The sequence below is a fragment of the Salvelinus fontinalis genome, chromosome 3, assembly GCF_029448725.1.
Source record: "Salvelinus fontinalis isolate EN_2023a chromosome 3, ASM2944872v1, whole genome shotgun sequence".
NCBI lineage: Eukaryota > Metazoa > Chordata > Actinopteri > Salmoniformes > Salmonidae > Salvelinus > Salvelinus fontinalis.
The window spans coordinates 64,321,944-64,342,347 of NC_074667.1; the positions used below are offsets into that span (position 1 = coordinate 64,321,944).

At 46.4% G+C, this 20,404-nt stretch overlaps 1 protein-coding gene across 1 annotated transcript in view; it reads right to left on the reverse strand.

The window, feature by feature from the left end:
* The window catches only part of LOC129851335 (plasma membrane calcium-transporting ATPase 2-like), a 229,177-nt gene that overhangs the window by 87,322 nt on the left and 121,451 nt on the right, over positions 1-20,404 (reverse strand). The window contains exon 7 of the mRNA XM_055917802.1: positions 14,030-14,071. Within this exon, the coding sequence (XP_055773777.1) occupies positions 14,030-14,071 (42 nt within the window). The remainder of the gene's footprint in view (positions 1-14,029; positions 14,072-20,404) is intronic.

The following is a 20,404-nucleotide window of genomic DNA, read 5'->3' on the forward strand; positions in this document are numbered from 1 at the left end:
GCTCTCCAACCCTGTTCCTGCAGCTACCCAGTACTCTGTACGCCATGGGCTCTCCAACCCTGTTCCTGCAGCTACCCAGTACTCTGTACGCCATGGGCTCTCCAACCCTGTTCCTGCAGCTACCCAGTACTCTGTATGCCATGGGCTCTCCAACCCTGTTCCTGCAGTTACCCAGTACTCTGTATGCCATGGGCTCTCCAACCCTGTTCCTGCAGATACGCAGTACTCTGTATGCCATGGGCTCTCCAACCCTGTTCCTGCAGATACGCAGTACTCTGTATGCCATGGGCTCTCCAACCCTGTTCCTGCAGATACGCAGTACTCTGTATGCCATGGGCTCTCCAACCCTGTTCCTGCAGATACGCAGTACTCTGTATGCCATGGGCTCTCCAACCCTGTTCCTGCAGATACGCAGTACTCTGTATGCCATGGGCTCTCCAACCCTGTTCCTGCAGATACGCAGTACTCTGTATGCCATGGGCTCTCCAACCCTGCCTCTACCCAGTACTCTGTATGCCATGGGCTCTCCAACCCTGTTCCTACCCAGTACTCTGTATGCCATGGTCTCTCCAACCCTGTTCCTGCCCAGTACTCTGTATGCCATGGGCTCTCCAACCCTGTTCCTGCAGCTACCCAGTACTCTGTATGCCATGGGCTCTCCAACCCTGTTCCTGCAGCTACCCAGTACTCTGTATGCCATGGTCTCTCCAACCCTGTTCCTGCCCAGTACTCTGTATGCCATGGGCTCTCCAACCCTGTTCCTGCCTCTACCCAGTACTCTGTATGCCATGGTCTCTCCAACCCTGTTCCTGCAGCTACCCAGTACTCTGTATGCCATGGGCTCTCCAACCCTGTTCCTGCAGATACGCAGTACTCTGTATGCCATGGTCTCTCCAACCCTGTTCCTGCAGATACGCAGTACTCTGTATGCCATGGTCTCTCCAACCCTGTTCCTGCAGATACGCAGTACTCTGTATGCCATGGCCTCTCCAACCCTGTTCCTGCAGTTACCCAGTACTCTGTATGCCATGGGCTCTCCAACCCTGTTCCTGCAGATACGCAGTACTCTGTATGCCATGGGCTCTCCTACCCTGTTCCTGCCCAGTACTCTGTATGCCATGGGCTCTCCAACCCTGTTCCTGCAGCTACCCAGTACTCTGTATGCCATGGGCTCTCCAACCCTGTTCCTGCAGTTACCCAGTACTCTGTATGCCATGGGCTCTCCAACCCTGTTCCTGCAGATACGCAGTACTCTGTATGCCATGGGCTCTCCAACCCTGTTCCTGCAGATACGCAGTACTCTGTATGCCATGGGCTCTCCAACCCTGTTCCTGCAGATACGCAGTACTCTGTATGCCATGGGCTCTCCAACCCTGTTCCTGCAGATACGCAGTACTCTGTATGCCATGGGCTCTCCAACCCTGTTCCTGCAGATACGCAGTACTCTGTATGCCATGGGCTCTCCAACCCTGTTCCTGCAGATACGCAGTACTCTGTATGCCATGGGCTCTCCAACCCTGCCTCTACCCAGTACTCTGTATGCCATGGGCTCTCCAACCCTGTTCCTACCCAGTACTCTGTATGCCATGGTCTCTCCAACCCTGTTCCTACCCAGTACTCTGTATGCCATGGGCTCTCCAACCCTGTTCCTGCAGCTACCCAGTACTCTGTATGCCATGGGCTCTCCAACCCTGTTCCTGCAGCTACCCAGTACTCTGTATGCCATGGTCTCTCCAACCCTGTTCCTGCCCAGTACTCTGTATGCCATGGGCTCTCCAACCCTGTTCCTGCCTCTACCCAGTACTCTGTATGCCATGGTCTCTCCAACCCTGTTCCTGCAGCTACCCAGTACTCTGTATGCCATGGGCTCTCCAACCCTGTTCCTGCAGATACGCAGTACTCTGTATGCCATGGTCTCTCCAACCCTGTTCCTGCAGATACGCAGTACTCTGTATGCCATGGTCTCTCCAACCCTGTTCCTGCAGATACGCAGTACTCTGTATGCCATGGCCTCTCCAACCCTGTTCCTGCAGTTACCCAGTACTCTGTATGCCATGGGCTCTCCAACCCTGTTCCTGCAGATACGCAGTACTCTGTATGCCATGGGCTCTCCTACCCTGTTCCTGCCCAGTACTCTGTATGCCATGGGCTCTCCAACCCTGTTCCTGCAGCTACCCAGTACTCTGTATGCCATGGGCTCTCCTACCCTGTTCCTACCCAGTACTCTGTATGCCATGGGCTCTCCAACCCTGTTCCTGCAGCTACCCAGTACTCTGTATGCCATGGTCTCTCCAACCCTGTTCCTGCCCAGTACTCTGTATGCCATGGCCTCTCCAACCCTGTTCCTGCAGTTACCCAGTACTCTGTATGCCATGGGCTCTCCAACCCTGTTCCTGCAGCTACCCAGTACTCTGTATGCCATGGGCTCTCCTACCCTGTTCCTACCCAGTACTCTGTATGCCATGGGCTCTCCAACCCTGTTCCTGCAGCTACCCAGTACTCTGTATGCCATGGTCTCTCCAACCCTGTTCCTGCCCAGTACTCTGTATGCCATGGCCTCTCCAACCCTGTTCCTGCAGCTACCCAGTACTCTGTATGCCATGGGCTCTCCAACCCTGTTCCTGCAGCTACCCAGTACTCTGTACGCCATGGGCTCTCCAACCCTGTTCCTGCAGCTACCCAGTACTCTGTATGCCATGGGCTCTCCAACCCTGTTCCTGCAGCTACCCAGTACTCTGTATGCCATGGTCTCTCCAACCCTGTTCCTGCCCAGTACTCTGTATTCCATGGTCTCTCCAACCCTGTTCCTGCCCAGTACTCTGTATTCCATGGTCTCTCCAACCCTGTTCCTGCTGCTACCCAGTACTCTGTATGCCATGGGCTCTCCTACCCTGTTCCTACCCAGTACTCTGTATGCCATGGGCTCTCCTACCCTGTTCCTGCCCAGTACTCTGTATGCCATGGGCTCTCCAACCCTGTTCCTGCAGCTACCCAGTACTCTGTATGCCATGGGCTCTCCAACCCTGTTCCTGCAGTTACCCAGTACTCTGTATGCCATGGGCTCTCCAACCCTGTTCCTGCAGATACGCAGTACTCTGTATGCCATGGGCTCTCCAACCCTGTTCCTGCAGATACGCAGTACTCTGTATGCCATGGGCTCTCCAACCCTGTTCCTGCAGATACGCAGTACTCTGTATGCCATGGGCTCTCCAACCCTGTTCCTGCAGATACGCAGTACTCTGTATGCCATGGGCTCTCCAACCCTGTTCCTGCAGATACGCAGTACTCTGTATGCCATGGGCTCTCCAACCCTGTTCCTGCAGATACGCAGTACTCTGTATGCCATGGGCTCTCCAACCCTGCCTCTACCCAGTACTCTGTATGCCATGGGCTCTCCAACCCTGTTCCTACCCAGTACTCTGTATGCCATGGTCTCTCCAACCCTGTTCCTACCCAGTACTCTGTATGCCATGGGCTCTCCAACCCTGTTCCTGCAGCTACCCAGTACTCTGTATGCCATGGGCTCTCCAACCCTGTTCCTGCAGCTACCCAGTACTCTGTATGCCATGGTCTCTCCAACCCTGTTCCTGCCCAGTACTCTGTATGCCATGGGCTCTCCAACCCTGTTCCTGCCTCTACCCAGTACTCTGTATGCCATGGTCTCTCCAACCCTGTTCCTGCAGCTACCCAGTACTCTGTATGCCATGGGCTCTCCAACCCTGTTCCTGCAGATACGCAGTACTCTGTATGCCATGGTCTCTCCAACCCTGTTCCTGCAGATACGCAGTACTCTGTATGCCATGGTCTCTCCAACCCTGTTCCTGCAGATACGCAGTACTCTGTATGCCATGGCCTCTCCAACCCTGTTCCTGCAGTTACCCAGTACTCTGTATGCCATGGGCTCTCCAACCCTGTTCCTGCAGATACGCAGTACTCTGTATGCCATGGGCTCTCCTACCCTGTTCCTGCCCAGTACTCTGTATGCCATGGGCTCTCCAACCCTGTTCCTGCAGCTACCCAGTACTCTGTATGCCATGGGCTCTCCTACCCTGTTCCTACCCAGTACTCTGTATGCCATGGGCTCTCCAACCCTGTTCCTGCAGCTACCCAGTACTCTGTATGCCATGGTCTCTCCAACCCTGTTCCTGCCCAGTACTCTGTATGCCATGGCCTCTCCAACCCTGTTCCTGCAGTTACCCAGTACTCTGTATGCCATGGGCTCTCCAACCCTGTTCCTGCAGCTACCCAGTACTCTGTATGCCATGGGCTCTCCTACCCTGTTCCTACCCAGTACTCTGTATGCCATGGGCTCTCCAACCCTGTTCCTGCAGCTACCCAGTACTCTGTATGCCATGGTCTCTCCAACCCTGTTCCTGCCCAGTACTCTGTATGCCATGGCCTCTCCAACCCTGTTCCTGCAGCTACCCAGTACTCTGTATGCCATGGGCTCTCCAACCCTGTTCCTGCAGCTACCCAGTACTCTGTACGCCATGGGCTCTCCAACCCTGTTCCTGCAGCTACCCAGTACTCTGTATGCCATGGGCTCTCCAACCCTGTTCCTGCAGCTACCCAGTACTCTGTATGCCATGGTCTCTCCAACCCTGTTCCTGCCCAGTACTCTGTATTCCATGGTCTCTCCAACCCTGTTCCTGCCCAGTACTCTGTATTCCATGGTCTCTCCAACCCTGTTCCTGCTGCTACCCAGTACTCTGTATGCCATGGGCTCTCCTACCCTGTTCCTACCCAGTACTCTGTATGCCATGGGCTCTCCTACCCTGTTCCTGCAGATACGCAGTGCTTAATTAGGAAAAGTGAAATCTGTACGGGGGACATCGTTAATAATATGTTTTCGGCAACGACACTTTAAATAAAAATGTTTACCGCCCGTCCGCACGATGAAAATTAACAAAAGAGCGAGCTGAGAGATGGAAACGCATGAGATCTTCTGTTTAGCTAAAGTTATCACCCAATTAACTAGGAAAATATTTTTTTTTAAACAATCAAAATACTAATTCACGCTCATTTTTAAAGCTAACTGTAAGCTGGCCCAACATAATGAATGAACCAACAGCATCCCCTAGATCTATACGTTTTCTCACACACTCGTAGAACGTTTGTGGCGTAGCATAAGGTAACCGGTCCATAAGGTAACCGGTCCATAAGGTAACCGGTCCATAAGGTAACCGGTCCATAAGGTAACCGGTCCATAAGGTAACCGGTCCATAAGGTAACCGGTCCATAAGGTAACCGGTCCATAAGGTAACCGGTCCATAATAATACATTCTACACTCATTACTGAAGTGTGTTTAATATTCGAGGAAAGGCTAGACCAATTATGTACCAAATACATTTTTCAATCAGTTTGATGTTTTACTGTCGTGTGTAATATGCAGTAGACTATGTATCGTATAAAGGCATAATCATAATTTGAATTTAGTCTTTTTTTTGGGGGGGGGGGGGGGGGGGCTTAGGGTCATAAGCCTATTAATAAGCATCAGCTCTAAATATGCATAAGGGTGGGTTTTTTTAACGAATCATTACCTTAGAAAGGGCTGTCCATTTCGTTGTGTTAGGCTTTCAAACAACATCTACAATGACCATGTTTTATACTCAGTTTCAACATCCTACTTTCTTCAAAATGACCACAGCTTAGGCTGGTCCAGTGGCCTAACGCTATACAGTAAAGACCACAATTTAGGCCCGTCCTGTGGCCTAACGCTATACAGTAATGACCACAGCTTAGACTGGTCCTGTGGCCTAACGCTATACAGTAATGACCACAGCTTAGGCAGGTCCTGTGGCCTAACGCTATACAGTAATGACCACAGCTTAGGCTGGTCCTGTGGCCTAACGCTATACAGTAATGACCACAGCTTAGACTGGTCCTGTGGCCTAACGCTATACAGTAATGACCACAGCTTAGACTGGTCCTGTGGCCTAACGCTATACAGTAATGACCACAGCTTAGGCTGGTCCTGTGGCCTAACGCTATACAGTAATGACCACAGCTTAGACTGGTCCTGTGGCCTAACGCTATACAGGAATGACCACAGCTTAGACTGATCCTGTGGCTTAACGCTATACAGTAATGACCACAGCTTAGACTAGTCCTGTGGCCTAACGCTATACAGTAATGACCACAGCTTAGACTAGTCCTGTGGCCTAACGCTATACAGTAATGACCACAATTTAGGCTGGTCCTGTGGCTTAACGCTATACAGGAAAGACCACAACTTAGACTGGTCCTGTGGTCTAACGCTATACAGTAATGACCACAATTTAGGCTGGTCCTGTGGCTTAACGCTATACAGGAAAGACCACGACTTAGGCTGGTCCTGTGGCCTAACGCTATACAGTAATGACCACAGCTTAGACTGGTCCTGTGGCCTAACGCTATACAGGAATGACCACAGCTTAGACTGGTCCTGTGGCCTAACGCTATACAGTAATGACCACAGCTTAGGCAGGTCCTGTGGCCTAACGCTATACAGTAATGACCACAGCTTAGGCTGGTCCTGTGGCCTAACGCTATACAGTAATGACCACAGCTTAGACTGGTCCTGTGGCCTAACGCTATACAGTAATGACCACAGCTTAGACTGGTCCTGTGGCCTAACGCTATACAGTAATGACCACAGCTTAGACTGGTCCTGTGGCCTAACGCTATACAGTAATGACCACAGCTTAGACTGGTCCTGTGGCCTAACGCTATACAGTAATGACCACAGCTTAGACTGGTCCTGTGGCCTAACGCTATACAGTAATGACCACAGCTTAGACTGGTCCTGTGGCCTAATGCTATACACTAATGACCACAGCTTAGGCTGGTCCTGTGGCCTAACGCTATACAGTAATGACCACAGCTTAGACTGGTCCTGTGGCCTAACGCTATACAGTAATGACCACAGCTTAGACTGGTCCTGTGGCCTAACGCTATACAGTAATGACCACAGCTTAGACTGGTCCTGTGGCCTAACGCTATACAGTAATGACCACAATTTAGGCTGGTCCTGTGGCCTAATGCTATACAGTAATGACCACAGCTTAGACTAGTCCTGTGGCCTAACGCTATACAGTAATGACCACAGCTTAGACTGGTCCTGTGGCCTAACGCTATACAGTAATGACCACAGCTTAGACTGGTCCTGTGGCCTAACGCTATACAGTAATGACCACAATTTAGGCTGGTCCTGTGGCCTAACGCTATACAGTAATGACCACAGCTTAGGCTGGTCCTGTGGCCTAACGCTATACAGGAAAGACCACAGCTTAGACTGGTCCTGTGGCCAAACGCTATACAGTAATGACCACAGCTTAGGCTGGTCCTGTGGCCTAACGCTATACAGTAATGACCACAGCTTAGGCTGGTCCTGTGGCCTAACGCTATACAGTAATGACCACAGCTTAGACTGGTCCTGTGGCCTAACGCTATACAGTAATGACCACAGCTTAGACTGGTCCTGTGGCCAAACGCTATACAGTAATGACCACAACTTAGGCTGGTCCTGTGGCTTAACGCTATACAGGAAAGACCACGACTTAGGCTGGTCCTGTGGCCTAACGCTATACAGTAATGACCACAGCTTAGACTGGTCCTGTGGCCTAACGCTATACAGGAATGACCACAGCTTAGACTGGTCCTGTGGCCTAACGCTATACAGTAATGACCACAGCTTAGGCTGGTCCTGTGGCCTAACGCTATACAGTAATGACCACAGCTTAGACTGGTCCTGTGGCCTAACGCTATACAGTAATGACCACAGCTTAGACTGGTCCTGTGGCCTAACGCTATACAGTAATGACCACAGCTTAGACTGGTCCTGTGGCTTAACGCTATACAGGAAAGACCACAACTTAGACTGGTCCTGTGGCCTAACGCTATACAGTAATGACCACAGCTTAGACTGGTCCTGTGGCCTAACGCTATACAGTAATGACCACAGCTTAGACTGGTCCTGTGGCCTAATGCTATACACTAATGACCACAGCTTAGACTGGTCCTGTGGCCTAACGCTATACAGTAATGACCACAGCTTAGACTGGTCCTGTGGCCTAACGCTATACAGTAATGACCACAATTTAGGCTGGTCCTGTGGCCTAACGCTATACAGTAATGACCACAGCTTAGACTAGTCCTGTGGCCTAACGCTATACAGTAATGACCACAGCTTAGACTGGTCCTGTGGCCTAACGCTATACAGGAAAGACCACATCTTAGGCTGGTCCTGTGGCCTAACGCTATACAGTAATGACCACAGCTTAGGCTGGTCCTGTGGCCTAACGCTATACAGGAAAGACCACAGCTTAGACTGGTCCTGTGGCCAAACGCTATACAGTAATGACCACAGCTTAGGCTGGTCCTGTGGCCTAACGCTATACAGTAATGACCACAGCTTAGGCTGGTCCTGTGGCCTAACGCTATACAGTAATGACCACAGCTTAGACTGGTCCTGTGGCCTAACGCTATACAGTAATGACCACAGCTTAGACAGGTCCTGTGGCCTAACGCTATACAGTAATGACCACAGCTTAGACTGGTCCTGTGGCCTAACGCTATAGAGTAATGACCACAACATAGGCTGGTCCTGTGGCCTAACGCTATACAGTAATGACCACAGCTTAGGCTGGTCCTGTGGCCTAACGCTATACAGTAATGACCACAGCTTAGGCTGGTCCTGTGGCCTAACGCTATACAGTAATGACCACAGCTTAGACTGGTCCTGTGGCCTAACGCTATACAGTAATGACCACAGCTTAGACTGGTCCTGTGGCCAAACGCTATACAGTAATGACCACAGCTTACACTGGTCCTGTGGCCTAACGCTATACAGTAATGACCACAGCTTAGACAGGTCCTGTGGCCTAACGCTATACAGTAATGACCACAGCTTAGACTGGTCCTGTGGCCTAACGCTATAGAGTAATGACCACAACATAGGCTGGTCCTGTGGCCTAACGCTATACAGTAATGACCACAGCTTAGGCTGGTCCTGTGGCCTAACGCTATACAGTAATGACCACAGCTTAGGCTGGTCCTGTGGCCTAACGCTATACAGTAATGACCACAGCTTAGACTGGTCCTGTGGCCTAACGCTATACAGTAATGACCACAGCTTAGACTGGTCCTGTGGCCAAACGCTATACAGTAATGACCACAGCTTAGACTGGTCCTGTGGCCTAACGCTATACAGTAATGACCACAGCTTAGACAGGTCCTGTGGCCTAACGCTATACAGTAATGACCACAGCTTAGGCTGGTCCTGTGGCCTAACGCTATACAGGAAAGTCCACAGCTTAGGCTGGTCCTGTGGCCTAACGCTATACAGTAATGACCACAGCTTAGACTGGTCCTGTGGCCTAACGCTATACAGGAAAGACCACAGCTTAGACTGGTCCTGTGGCCTAACGCTATACAGTAATGACTACAACTTAGGCTGGTCCTGTGGCCTAACGCTATACAGGAAAGACCACGACTTAGACTGGTCCTGTGGCCTAACGCTATACGGGAATGACCACAATTTAGGCTGGTCCATCCATTCAGGTGATACAGACCAGATATACAACCAACCTATTACACACCAGTGGTGTGCCCGACCAACAGAGACAGCTGTGGGATATTCTTCAATACATTGACATGTCTACAGGTTCTAACATCCCGCCGTAACTGTCTGAAGCAGTGATCCGTCTTAGGAAAAACATGTTACAGTTCCACATTTTTTTTTATTAATATATATATATATATTATATATTATTTTTTAAATTTTATCCCCTTTTGACCCCAATTTTCGTGTTATCCAATCGCTAGTAATTACTATCTTGTCTCATCGCTACAACTCCCGTATGGGCTCGGGAGAGACGAAGGTCGAAAGCCATGCGTCCTCCGAGGCACAACCCAACCAAGCCGCATTGCTTCTTTAACACAGCATGCCTCCAACACGGAAGCCAGCCGCACCAATGTGTCGGAGGAAACACCGTGCACCTGGCCCCCTTGGTTGGCTCGCACTGCGCCCGGCCCGCCACAGGAGTCGCTGGAGCGCGATGAGACAAGGATATCCCTACCGGCCAAACCCTCCCTAACCCGGACGACGCTAGCCCAATTGTGCGTCGCCCCACGGACCTCCCGGTCGCGGCCGGCTGCGACAGAGCCTGGGGGCGAACCCAGAGACTCTGGAGGCGCAGCTAGCACTGCGATGCAGTGCCCTAGACCACTGCGCCACCCGGGAGGCCACAGTTCCACATTTCAAAGCGAAGACATTTCAAAATACGATCTAAGAATGAGGGTTGTTGCTCAGAAGTTTTCATGGATAGTTATACTTTAGACAAAGGGGGGGGGAAACCACATCAACAAAAAGACTGTTCTGATCAGGTTAAGGAATGTACTCGTTGTTGTGTGAGGTTAAAAGATACAGCTCACAACAGTCAATCCACATCTTACCTACAGTCATTTATGGTTCGTTCCAACAATTCTGTGTAACTTGGTTAAAAAAACAAAATGGTTGATTTCACATCATTTTCACACTGTGTCATATAAAACATGTTCAAATGATAAAAAAAAAACATGTTTTTCCGTCTCAGGGTTGACTATAACAGGGTTGACTGTAACAGGGTTGACTGTAGGAGGTTGACTATAACAGGGTTGACTATAACAGGGTTGACTGTAACAGGGTTGACTGTAGGAGGTTGACTATAACAGGGTTGACTGTCACAGGGTTGACTGTCACAGGGTTGACTATAACAGGGTTGACTGTAGGAGGGTTGACTATAACAGGGTTGACTGTCACAGGGTTGACTGTCACAGGGTTGACTGTAACAGGGTTGACTATAACAGGGTTGACTGTCACAGGGTTGACTATAACAGGGTTGACTATAACAGGCTTGACTATAACAGGCTTGACTATAACAGGCTTGACTGTAACAGGGTTGACTGTAACAGGGTTGACTGTAACAGGGTTGACTGTAGCAGGGTTGACTGTCACAGGGTTGACTGTAGCAGGGTTGACTGTAGCAGGGTTGACTGTAGCAGGGTTGACTGTCACAGAGTTGACTATAACAGGGTTGACTGTCACAGGGTTGACTGTCACAGGGTTGACTATAACAGGGTTGACTGTCAAAGGGTTGACTATAACAGGGTTGACTATAACAGGGTTGACTGTCACAGGGTTGACTGTCACAGGGTTGACTATAACAGGGTTGACTGTCACAGGGTTGACTATAACAGGGTTGACTATAACAGGGTTGACTGTCACAGGGTTGACTGTCACAGGGTTGACTGTCACAAGGTTGACTGTCACAGGGTTGACTGTCACAGGGTTGACTGTCACAGGGTTGACTGTCACAAGGTTGACTGTCACAGGGTTCATCGTAATGTGCCATGCTATTGTTTGAGGAGAGCTCCTAACAACAAAACACTTTTTTTTCACCGCGATTGGTTTGATAATGTCACGATCGTCTTCTGGTGAATGAGTGGACCAAGGCGCAGCGGGATATAAATTCATCCTCTTTATTTAGAGAAGAAGATGAACACCAAACGAAACACTTTACAAACTAACAAAACAACCGTGAAGCTACAAAACGAAAGTGCACACACAAGCTACTAACGTTTAGACATAGACAATTACCCACAACCTGCCTAATGCCTATGGCTGCCTAAATATGGCTCCCAATCAGAGACAACAATAAACAGCTGTCTCTGATTGAGAACCAAACCAGGCAACAATAGACTTACCTAGACACCTACACTGAACACAACCCCATACACTCTACAAAACCCCTATACAATACAACCACCCAAGACGAGACAAATACACACAAACATCCCCCATGTCACACCCTGACCTAACTAAAATAATACAGAAAACAAAGATAACTAAGGCCAGGGCGTGACAGATAAATTCACCTCTGAAGGTGAAATGTGTACTTACATTCTGAAATCTTGCTATGATTTGTCATCCAAAGGGTTCCAGAGATAACATGAAGTGTCGCTTTGTTAGATAAAATATTTTTTCATATCCTAAAAAGGTCCATATAGCAGAAGCACGATCAATTTTGAATTTCCACTCGTTCAATTTGCAAAGAAAGGAATCAGTGAAGATCTAACACTAAACGTTGTTTGAACGAGTCAAATCACATTCGTATTTATTCCTCAGAGATCCTAGAACGCTAGATAGCCAATGATCTGGGCTTTACGGAAGTATCCGGAAACCCTGTATCTGTCGCAAAATGTAGCTGCTAACCTTGTGCGACCGCATGCCTTTTCCTTTTGGACTAAAATTATAAGAATATTCAGAGTTACGAAGTTTACGAACGTCTGAAACTTTGCACATACACTGCTGCCATCTTGTGGACACCATCGGAATTACAAACGGAATGATGCTTGGAACTGGGAACCTTTCTGTTGCATTTCAAAGATGGTGGTAGAAAAAAACCGTTGTATGGTTGTATTATCTTTTACCAGATCTATTATGTTATATTCTCCTACATTCAATTCACATTTCCACAAACTTCAAAGTGTTTCCTTTCAAATGGTACCAAGAATATGCATATCCTTGCTTCAGGGCCTGAGCTACAGGCAGTTAGATTTGGGTATGTCATTTTAGGAGAAAATTGAAATAAAGGGGGATATCCCTAAGAAGTTAAATCAGCCATAAATCCCCCCGTGACAAAGGGAACGGACGCATGTGGTGTGCAAAAGGCAAAAGGGCAATTGAATGCAAGCGTCACAAAAACAAATGTAATTGCTTAACTATTTCTAGCTGTATGGGTAACATGTTCTGCTCAGTTTTCTACCACAAAACACCAAAAACAAAACGATTAGAACCAGCTCACCTGCTTTTACACTTCGATTACAAGATGTTCAATGTTACTTTCAAAAAATAAAATATAAATATAATATATATATTATATATTATTATATATATTATAAATATATTAAAGAGAGTTCACAACAGGGTTCACCTTAAAATGAGGTACAGACGTAAATGAGTCACTAACCACATGAAATAAATAATCACAATGACGGTGAAAACTTGATGGGATTTTTAAGTGGGTTGAAGTCTATTATTCATTTAAAAATCTAATTGATTGAATTCTCCATCTGGTCTATATTAAAGGGCACTTCATTTAATATAACAGGCTTTCAAAAAAGCAATATTAGTGCACAATTTCTACATAGAATATCAAAAGGACGTAAATACCACTCATTTCATGGAATGACCCTTACGTATCCTTTGGTTTTTCATTAAGAATATGATTCTTAACATTTGTGTCTGTATGTAGACAACATTCAGTATTCTTCAGGAGATCAATAACAGACTCATTATTGGTTACCTTATCACTTTGAGCACTGGTGGAAAACCCTGTTTACAATACCCTGCACAGCCCTGTGTGACCTAACCTGTTAGCAATACACAGTGGTAACCTAATTTACAGGAGAGAGAGACAGAGAGAGACAGAGACAGAGACAGAGACAGAAACAGAGACAGAGAGACAGAGAGACAGAGAGACAGAGAGACAGAGAGACAGAGAGACAGAGAGACAGAGAGACAGAGAGAGAGACAGAGAGAGAGACAGAGAGAGAGACAGAGAGAGAGACAGAGAGACAGAGAGAGAGACAGAGAGAGAGACAGAGAGAGAGACAGAGACAGAGACAGAGACAGAGAGAAAATCTTTGAGACCTAGAGCTGAGACAGCCACAGCGCTGCAGACTGACTGACAACAACACTGCAGACACAAGACGTACATCAGGCGGAATGGATGTTAATTCAACATTAGAGGAACCTTAAGAGACTCAAAGTTAGAGGAACGTTCGAGCTAGGCTTGCAAAAATTCTGATAACTTTCCCAAAATGAATAGGTTTGTCCAGAAATTCTGGTCGGAAAATTCCTTAAATCAAGGAATAAGCAGAAAATCTGGAATCCTCCGACCAGGAGAAACCTGGGAAACCTGGGAATTTTGTGGGAAAGTTACCGTAATTTTTGCAACCCTAGTTAGAGCACATCCCAACCATGGGGGAAAGTTGAAAATAGGTTACCTTTAGTCTGGTTGTTCTCCATATTGCCATCCTGTATTTTACCTACGATGGAGACATACGAGACACAGAACAATAAGAACCAAAGCAGACAATAAACAAACAATCATTACAGAGGACAAACATTACAATGACATAAAAAGGAAAACAATAACATGTATATGTATTGAGCATTGTCAGGCGTACAGGACAGAAAAGCCACTTTTTAGTAGATGCTGCTTCAGGGATGGTCATTTGGACGTCTGCTAATTTTTCCAATTTGAATTGGGTCTCCCGGGTGGCGCAGTGGTCTAGGGCACTGCATCGCAGTGCTAGCTGCGCCACCAGAGCCTCTGGGTTCACGCCCAGGCTCTGTCGCAGCCGGCCGCAACCGGGAGGTCCGTGGGGCGACGCACAATTGGCATAGCGTCGTCCGGGTTAGGGAGGGTATGGCCGGTAGGGATATCCTTGTCTCAGTATGTAAAATGTAATAAAATGTATGCACTCTACTGTAAGTCGCTCTGGATAAGAGCGTCTGCTAAATGACTGAAATGTAAATGTAAATGAATTGTTGTGTGTGTTTGCCTGGGCTTGCTAACGAGTCAACAACTATTAGAAATAATGTCAATCAAAATAGATAATTGATAATACAACGAGATTAGAAAATAATGTGACTATTCGGTCAATTAGGGAAATGTCATGTTTTGAAAGGTTGCTGAGGTGAACTACAAAATAATAAAATATATATATTTGAAACGTTGTTCTGAAATGTATTTTATAATCGCTGTAAAAAACTGAAGTAATTCACTTTGTATTTCTGTTTCTGTCTGACAATGGGGGTGTTGTATGAAAACAGTACATTTACTTCAATAAACTTCAAAAGTGATCTGAGGGTGATGCAACTATTGTTATTTGATATCAAGTTTTGTCAATCGCTTGATGTTAAACTGTACTTGAATAACTACAAGACCGATGCTATAATCACAGCTCAGATTTCCTCTCTATGGATCAGCGTGTTCATGTTGAAGAGCGGCATACTCACAGACTACCGGAAGTGACATACTCACAGACTACCGGAAGTGACATACTCACAGACTACCGGAAGTGACATACTCACAGACTACCGGAAGTGACATACTCACAGACTACAGGAAGTGACATACTCACAGACTACAGGAAGTGACATACTCACAGACTACAGGAAGTGACATACTCAGACTACAGGACGTGACATACTCACAGACTACAGGAAGTGACATACTCACAGACTACAGGAAGTGACATACTCACATACAGACTACAGGGAATTCCACACATCAACAGTACAAGAAAAGCCATTCAGATATTTCGAGGTATCGAGACACAGAATAACAGAGTTACAAGATACAGTACAATGAGGAAATAGAGCAACCCACACACACAAACAAACACACAGACACACACACACACACAGAGCATGCAGTGTAAGACTGAGGTCAGGATTCTCATGCACGGTCAGAGAGAGAGAGAGAAAAAGAGACAGAGACACACAGAGAGAGAGAGAGGGAGGGAGAGGGAGAGAGAGAGAGAGAGAGAAAAGGGAGAGGAATTGAACGCTGGAGAGAAAAAGACAATAGGACAGAAATCCTCCCACAAAGAAATATTTCTAAAACAGGGATTCTGAAGGAGACTAGCAGGGGTCTGATAGAAGGTTAAGGATGGAGGATAATGAAAGCCACATAATCCCACACAGAGCATTTTTACTCCAAGGTTCATCCTACCAACAACAGGAGGAAAACTCATGTATTCATTCGTATCTACCGATTGAAAAACAAAACGATGAATAACTTGTTTTTAAGACAGAAATGAAAGCGTTTAAGTTTAAGCTACTTGGAGAAATGAACCCTGTTGAAAACATACAGTAACTACCAGGCAGAAACATTTTGCCTACATTCACGGCCTGTTGCACACTGGGTAATGGGTCTCTATTCAGTTCATTGGATCTTTGAGGATGTAGGAACTATAACGGAAACCTTTTTTAAATTTTTATTTAGATACAACATTTTTAAGAGTTCAAAAGTTGTTGGAAATTGAGTTGGATCCTGTTCAAAAGTATGACGCTCACGTTACCGTTGTGTACCAGACATAAACTCTTCCCATCGCCTGCATCTGCACAATAACATACCCAGACTGTTTCTCAGTCAGTCAGTGTAATGGATACTTCTATTCAGTTCACTTCAACCATAACATTCGATCCGTTCCCAGAGGACACGGAAGGAAAGTCCCAGAGGACACGGAAGGAAAGTCGCAAAGCTGAGAAGAAGACTGTACACAACACAATGCCTGCGTCACAAATGGCACCCTATTCCCTAAATAGTGAACTAATTTTGACCAGGGACTGTAGGGTGGTATTTGGGACTTGGGTAGATTCATCTACTTCAGACATCAGTCACAGGAAACTAGTAATAACTCCAACCAATGACTTTGCTTATCCTTTATGAGGGAGGAGGGAGGAGAGGAGGAGGTAAAGAGAGTCAGAGGAGGGAGGAGAGGAAGAGGTAGACAGTCAGAGGAGGGAGGAGAGGAGGAGGTAAAGAGAGTCAGAGGAGGGAGGAGGGAGGAGAGGAGGAGGTAAAGAGAGTCAGAGGAGGGAGGAGAGGAAGAGGTAGACAGTCAGAGGAGGGAGGAGAGGAGGAGGGAAAGAGAGTCAGAGGAGGGAGGAGGGAGGAGAGGAGGAGGTAAAGAGAGTCAGAGGAGGGAGGAGAGGAGGAGGTAAAGAGAGTCAGAGGAGGGAGGAGGGAGGAGAGGAGGAGGTAAAGAGAGTCAGAGGAGGGAGGAGAGGAGGAGGTAAAGAGAGTCAGAGGAGGGAGGAGGGAGGAGAGGAGGAGGTAAAGAGAGTCAGAGGAGGGAGGAGGGAGGAGGTAAAGAGAGTCAGAGGAGGGAGGAGAGGAGGAGGTAAAGAGAGTCAGAGGAGGGAGGAGAGGAGGAGGTAAAGAGAGTCAGAGGAGGGAGGAGGGAGGAGGTAAAGAGAGTCAGAGGAGGGAGGAGAGGAGGAGGTAAAGAGAGTCAGAGGAGGGAGGAGAGGAGGAGGTAAAGAGAGTTGGAGGAGGGAGGAGGGAGGAGGTAGGAGGGAGGAGGTAAAGAGAGTCAGAGGAGGGAGGAGAGGAAGGGGTAGACAGTCAGAGGAGGGAGGAGAGGAGGAGGTAAAGAGAGTCAGAGGAGGGAGGAGAGGAGGAGGTAAAGAGAGTCAGAGGAGGGAGGAGAGGAAGAGGTAGACAGTCAGAGGAGGGAGGAGAGGAGGAGGTAAAGAGAGTCAGAGGAGGGAGGAGAGGAGGAGGTAAATAGAGTCAGAGGAGGGAGGAGAGGAGGAGGTAAAGAGAGTCAGAGGAGGGAGGAGAGGAAGAGGTAGACAGTCAGAGGAGGGAGGAGAGGAGGAGGTAAAGAGAGTCAGAGGAGGGAGGAGAGGAGGAGGTAAAGAGAGTCGGAGGAGGAGGGAGGAGAGGAGGAGGTAAAGGAGGTTGATGTTAAGGGCAGAAAGAGGTGGAAAATGGAGGAGGCAGTAGTACCCAGGAGGTACAGCAGGACAGGAAGTAGCTTCTGGTTTCGGGTCAACCTACCATTACCTAGGCTGGCATTGCCAGGTGCAATATCGCCTGCAGTACCATCGGTGGCTATAGTTGCGATGGGGTGGGCAGAGGGATGGGGGCAATCTATAGTAGCAAGTACATTATGGGTAAAAAGAAAAGGCAACAGTGAACACAAAGAACATGGTTATAAACCTTCATAACCAAAGAACATGGTTATAAACCTGAATAACCAAAGAACATGGTTATATAAACCTGAATAACCAAAGAACATGGTTATAAACCTGAATAACCAGAGAACATGGTTATAAACCTGAATAACCAAAGAACATGGTTATAAACCTGAATAACCAAAGAACATGGTTATAAACCTTCATAACCAAAGAACATGGTTATAAACCTGAATAACCAAAGAACATGGTTATATAAACCTGAATAACCAAAGAACATGGTTATAAACCTGAATAACCAGAGAACATGGTTATAAACCTGAATAACCAAAGAACATGGTTATAAACCTGAATAACCAAAGAACATGGTTATAAACCTTCATAACCAAAGAACATGGTTATAAACCTGAATAAACCAAAGAACATGGTTATATAAACCTGAATAACCAAAGAACATGGTTATAAACCTTCATAACCAAAGAACATGGTTATAAACCTTCATAACCAAAGAACATGGTTATAAACCTGAATAACCAAAGAACATTGTTATAAACCTGAATAACCAAAGAACATGGTTATAAACCTGAATAACCAAAGAACATGGTTATAAACCTGAATAACCAAAGAACATGGTTATAAACCTGAATAACCAAAGAACATGGTTATAAACCTTCATAACCAAAGAACATGGTTATAAACCTGAATAACCAAAGAACATGGTTATAAACCTTCATAACCAAAGAACATGGTTATAAACCTTCATAACCAAAGAACATGGTTATAAACCTGAATAACCAAAGAACATGGTTATAAACCTGAATAACCAAAGAACATGGTTATAAACCTGAATAACCAAAGAACATGGTTATAAACCTGAATAACCAAAGAACATGGTTATAAACCTGAATAACCAAAGAACATGGTTATAAACCTTCATAACCAAAGAACATGGTTATAAACCTGAATAACCAAAGAACATGGTTATAAACCTGAATAACCAAAGAACATGGTTATAAACCTTCATAACCAAAGAACATGGTTAAAAGTATGATTTGTGTTGTTGCTGCAGTTAATTCACACTAGGATTGCCAAACAAAAGCCCAACATTTCTCCAAACAGGGAATAATGGATAAGTGATCAGATCAGATTTGTGCAACCCTAGTTCACACACTGATGTTTAAAACTGAGAGGACTGGAGGAACAGTACAGACATTACAAACATACATGAACATGGAACAGGTTCACCATAATAATAATGGGGAAAGAGAGGAAGGTTTGACCCATTTCTTGAACGAAAACAAACCAGTGAAGAGAGAGAAAAACCTCATTCTAAAACCCGCTATCTGTCAGGTGGTATTGGTTGTCAACTACTGTATTGGTTGTAACAACACCTAATCAATACGTAATCCATATGTATTCCAGGGCTTAATCAATCAATACGATCAATCAATGTCAACCATGTTATTCGTGTCACGTCATTGAGCAGCAAAATAGATCCAAAACGCAGCAATGTGATTGGAACAGGAACACAGTGTGCCTCCATGTCATTCCATCGCTGCGATAACGGCTACAGGACATCCAGACGACCGGTGGAGGGGGAACACACCACCTGTTACCTACTCTGGGGTGGAATCGGAGGCAATGCTTTACAGAGAATAGAGTTCACACAATATTAAATTATATTTTACACGTAGAAATTACGTTCTGAATGATGTTTAAACTCTTAGGATTTTACACTGGCAGTTGCCATTGTTTTTAATTCCAATGCCACCTTTGTGCATACTGTACCCTTCACATGCAACGGTTCCTTCACAGGAGGGTAGAAGATACATCAGTAGAATCTTCCGGTCTATTACTGCGTACCAAATGGCACCCTATTCCCTACATAGTGCACTACTTTAGACCAGAGTCCTATGGCACCCTATTCCCTATATAGTGTACTGCTTTAGACCAGAGCCCTCTGAACCCTATTCCCTATATAGTGTACTACTTTATACCAGAGCCCTATGGAACCCTATTCCCTATATAGTGTACTACTTTAGACCAGAGCCCTCTGAACCCTATTCCCTATATAGTGTACTGCTTTAGACCAGAGTCCTATGGCACCCTATTCCCTATATAGTGCACTACTTTAGACCAGAGCCCTATTCCATATATAGGGAATAGGGTGCCATTTGGGACCCACACTATGTTTCAGGAGCGGGGACAGATGATCAAAACATCAATCTGTTAAAGTTGAATCTCTTTAAAGTCTGTCTGGGGTGAATTGGTGAATGTTAAATCATTCCTTGTGAAGTTACTATTACTATTTAACTCTGCAGATCTCTTTAGTGAATTTAACCAATCACAGGCTGTGATTATGTTGATGTAACCAATCACAGGCTGGATCATGTTGATTTAACCAATCACAGGCTTTGATCATGTTGATTTAACCAATCACAGGCTTTGATCATGTTGATTTAACCAATCACAGGCTTTGATCATGTTGATGTAAACCAATCACAGGCATTGATCATGTTGATTTAACCAATCACAGGCTTTGATCATGTTGGTTTAACCAATCACAGGCTTGGATCATGTTGATGTAAACCAATCATACGCTTTGATCATGTTGATTTAACCAATCACAGGCGTGGATCATGTGGATGTAAACCAATCACAGGCTT